A 3,473-nucleotide genomic window follows, 5' to 3' on the forward strand; every position below is an offset into this window, starting at 1 on the left:
AATAGATTAATAATATACACAGTAAATAAATCACAGTATAGAAATCAGAGTAAATAAATCAGAGTAAATGAATCACAGTACACAAGAAAATAAATATCGAAGCCAATGGTTCTCGAACATCTGTAACATACAAGGGATTAGTAACAAGGGAGGGGACACAAGAACATGCACAGTAAATAAATTAATAATATGCACAGTAAATAAATTGATGGTTGTCGAATGCCTGCAACAAACAATGGATTAGTAACAAGAGAAAGGACGAGTACGAGACGCGCGACCACCCTCCGCGACGGCTCACGAGAAAGTGAGGAAGCTAACGCTGTGATGTATTGGGCGTACGCAGGTTTGTTCGTGTTGAATTGTTTTTGCCAGCTTGAACGACCTTCCTTGAACGACCCAAACACCGTATGATACAGCCAGGCACGGCTATGGTACACGGCATACACGGCTAGGTCAATAAACTGTGTGACGCAACGTCACTAGTGCGTTGAACCGACGGAGAGCACCGATATCGCGGCACGCTCTACCGTACTCTCTCGCTCGCACACCTCCCCCCATAGACCACCGAAATTCTTCGGCACGCGTCAACACCGACGAAGAGCACCGATACCACGGTTCGCTCTACCGCACTCGCTCTCTCCCGTTCGCCCGCTCCGACCATCTTCGGCATCGTTCGGTACGCGTCGACACCGACAGAGAGCACCGATACCGCGGGTCACTCTACCGCTCTCAGTTATTTATGATGTTCATAGTGTACAGGATACATACTATATCCCAGCTAACAATGCCTAAAGGTCGTGGTTGTAGGTAACGTTGGTCGCGATTTTAAAACGATAACACGCCTCTAAAACAGGGATCTCTCAAATTTTGGAGAAGCGGGCAACATCAAATACTTTTAACAGAGATATGCATTGCATATGCAACAGATTTTTAACTTTATACAATCATTCAGTATCTACGACATGTTTTGTGTAATATAAATAAAAATATAGCTACAGAAAATACATGTCAGCAGGTAATAGTTCAAGAGTTCTTGCTCTAAAATTTCGCAAGCGTGGAATAAGAAAAATACACGTTGTATGCTCTGGCTATATATTTAGGTCTATATCTCGTCTGTCGTCTGTGGCGGAGCGCATCAATATGGCCACCGGTAGCTGCGATAGGTGGCTTGCGTACCCGCTCCTGCATTATTTAAGTAATTTTGCGGTACGTGTAAGTGTATGTTGAAATAAACATTTCGTTGAAATGAATATGTCAGTAGAGAAGAAGAAGTATCCTTCGGCGTTGCCGACAAATTGGCCGACGAGGGACGAAACTGCCAGGAAAAGTCAAAACCAATTGTCAACCACAGGAAAGGTTGACGTTTACTATTACAGGTAAGTTATGCACTAAAAAATGTTTTATTCGAATAGCAATGACTCAAACTGACAGTGTATTGCATATAAGAATGTCTAGAAGTTTACAAAGAATGTTAAATTTATCAGAATCGATACACAGTTGTTTGTAGACGGTAATCCTAACCTCAACGCTGTCTGTTTATGGATATCGTATTTTTTTCCAGCCGTGGCGTACGAAACGACGCATCGCTGGTACCACCGATAAGGCAGACAGCGTCCATTTTTAAACAACCAGTCACAATTTATAAGACTCAGGAGGGTAAAGTGAAAGATATCAAACATGGGAATCAAGAAAAACCAAAACAGGTTTGTAATTGCTCCTTAACACATGCGTTATACATATTAAATTATTGACAGTTTGTAAGGTGTTCCCCAACATTACTGTTTCTTATACAAAAATATTTCCTGATAAGATGTTATCTATTTCATCTTATTCTGTAATGTGTCACTTATTAACTTTATCCAGGTCTGTTAATAGACATGTTACTCCTCTTCCGTGTATATAAATACCATCCCCTGAATTAATTATTTGTTACACTTGTAAAATCATTAGGATCGCATTACTTTATTATAGCATTTATATGTATTCCTTGTAAATTCTCATGGTACAATCATCCAATCATTCGTTTAGGAAGGAGCCGATAAAACTGATGGCAAATATGGCTCCCAAGATAAGCCTAAACAGGTAACATTGTTCGATGTGCTTATGGAATCATTATTATGTGTTTGTTCCTTTCTGTCTAGAAATCCATATTGTTATGTACAAAATGTTGATAATCTGTAAATCATTACCTTCGGTTACCTTAGACGCAGTTGTGTAGTGCATGTTCCATTAGGAAATTCCAAAGGATGTAATCATTTCACAGAATTCAAGACTATAACAAACATAGTTCTCTAATGTGATGTTCATAAATTATTACACTTAAGTTCTCTTCTATCATCTGTTGTTTGTTAATATAAATATAATGCTCAAGACAATCATTCGAAAATTTACAATATGAAAATGCATATTCTAATTTTGCTTGTGACATGAAGTAAACAGATCATGCTTTTGTAATTAGATCGTCGGTATGCGTGTTCAGCATTATTATTTCATATAGAATACTGTTATTGTCCCACAAACACTATTGTTAACATATACAATAGAAAATTCCAATCTTGCAGTTATTTTGGGAAAAACGTTTGGAAGGTTTAAGAGCATGCGATCCAGATGGTTTCGAATTTGACGCAATGGATTTGCCAAAAAGTTTGAAACCAGTGGGCCCGTACATTACAGAAGAAACTCTCCTTCAGAGTGTTGCGACTGCTCTACACGTCTCGTCTCAGCCGGTTACAGGACAGACGGGTTCAAAGACAGCTTTAGAGAAGAATCCCGGGGTATTTCTTAATCCCGATCAACCCCTCGTACAGGTAGAATAGATATTTAGATATTGGATAGGGTGCTAGTTTATATATATGTTTGTATATTGTGTATAAAGTACGCTTAAAAATTAACGTCACACCCTATAATATAAATAATTATGTACCGGAGGTTCGAAAGGGTATAGCAATCATAACAGACAGATAATTTCAACGACATCATAAAAATACCAAATCGTATCTCAAATAATTGAAAAAAAGAAGAACATATTATATTTGCTTCAGGCTGTCTCGATAGCGGACGAAGATATCAAGAGGCAAGAGGACCGAGTGGCCCTAGCGAGAAAAAAATTACAGGACGCGTTACGCGGGGTCCCCGCATAAATTGTACAATTCTTTTTAGCTGTATTATCATTCGCTCATCCCTAGTCCTAAGTTCCTCATAAATTATGTCATACCGGTTTTTATAATAAATGTTTTGTAAGCATCACCACTGTAACCCACAATACGATATTTATTTACGATGTAAGTTCGAGAGAATTGTAAATTGTTTCAATCGATTTCCATTCAGCTACGGTTTAATATATGTTTTTTTAACAATATGCACTTTCGATGTTGTTGCATGGAAAATCGGTGGATTTACGAGGCTCCTTGTTGATTCTGGGAAACAGTTCCGACGCGATAAAATTGGCTGATTAGCTTGGGCGTGGGGGGAAG

At 38.7% G+C, this 3,473-nt stretch overlaps 1 protein-coding gene across 1 annotated transcript; it reads left to right on the top strand.

Moving 5' to 3' along the window:
* Positions 1 to 1,136: 1,136 nt before the first annotated feature.
* LOC107187548 (methyl-CpG-binding domain protein 3) lies at positions 1,137 to 3,254 on the top strand. Its single transcript, XM_015575672.1, has 5 exons — positions 1,137 to 1,376; positions 1,562 to 1,703; positions 2,029 to 2,082; positions 2,562 to 2,807; positions 3,042 to 3,254. The coding sequence occupies exons 1-5, from the start codon at positions 1,246 to 1,248 to the stop codon at positions 3,138 to 3,140; spliced, it is 672 nt and encodes a 223-aa protein (XP_015431158.1). The 5' UTR covers positions 1,137 to 1,245; the 3' UTR covers positions 3,141 to 3,254.
* The last annotated feature ends 219 nt before the right edge of the window (positions 3,255 to 3,473 follow it).

The sequence above is a fragment of the Dufourea novaeangliae genome, unplaced genomic scaffold, assembly GCF_001272555.1.
Source record: "Dufourea novaeangliae isolate 0120121106 unplaced genomic scaffold, ASM127255v1 scaffold89, whole genome shotgun sequence".
In the NCBI taxonomy this organism is placed as follows: domain Eukaryota; kingdom Metazoa; phylum Arthropoda; class Insecta; order Hymenoptera; family Halictidae; genus Dufourea; species Dufourea novaeangliae.

Excerpts from the sequence above, each read along its gene's own strand:
- LOC107187548 (XM_015575672.1), top strand. The coding sequence starts at position 1,246 with ATGAATATGTCAGTAGAGAAGAAGAAGTATCCTTCGGCGTTGCCGACA. Across the intron at positions 1,377-1,561 it reads GTTGACGTTTACTATTACAG|CCGTGGCGTACGAAACGACG; the intron begins GTAAGTTATGCA and ends ATTTTTTTCCAG. Across the intron at positions 2,808-3,041 it reads CCGATCAACCCCTCGTACAG|GCTGTCTCGATAGCGGACGA; the intron begins GTAGAATAGATA and ends TATTTGCTTCAG.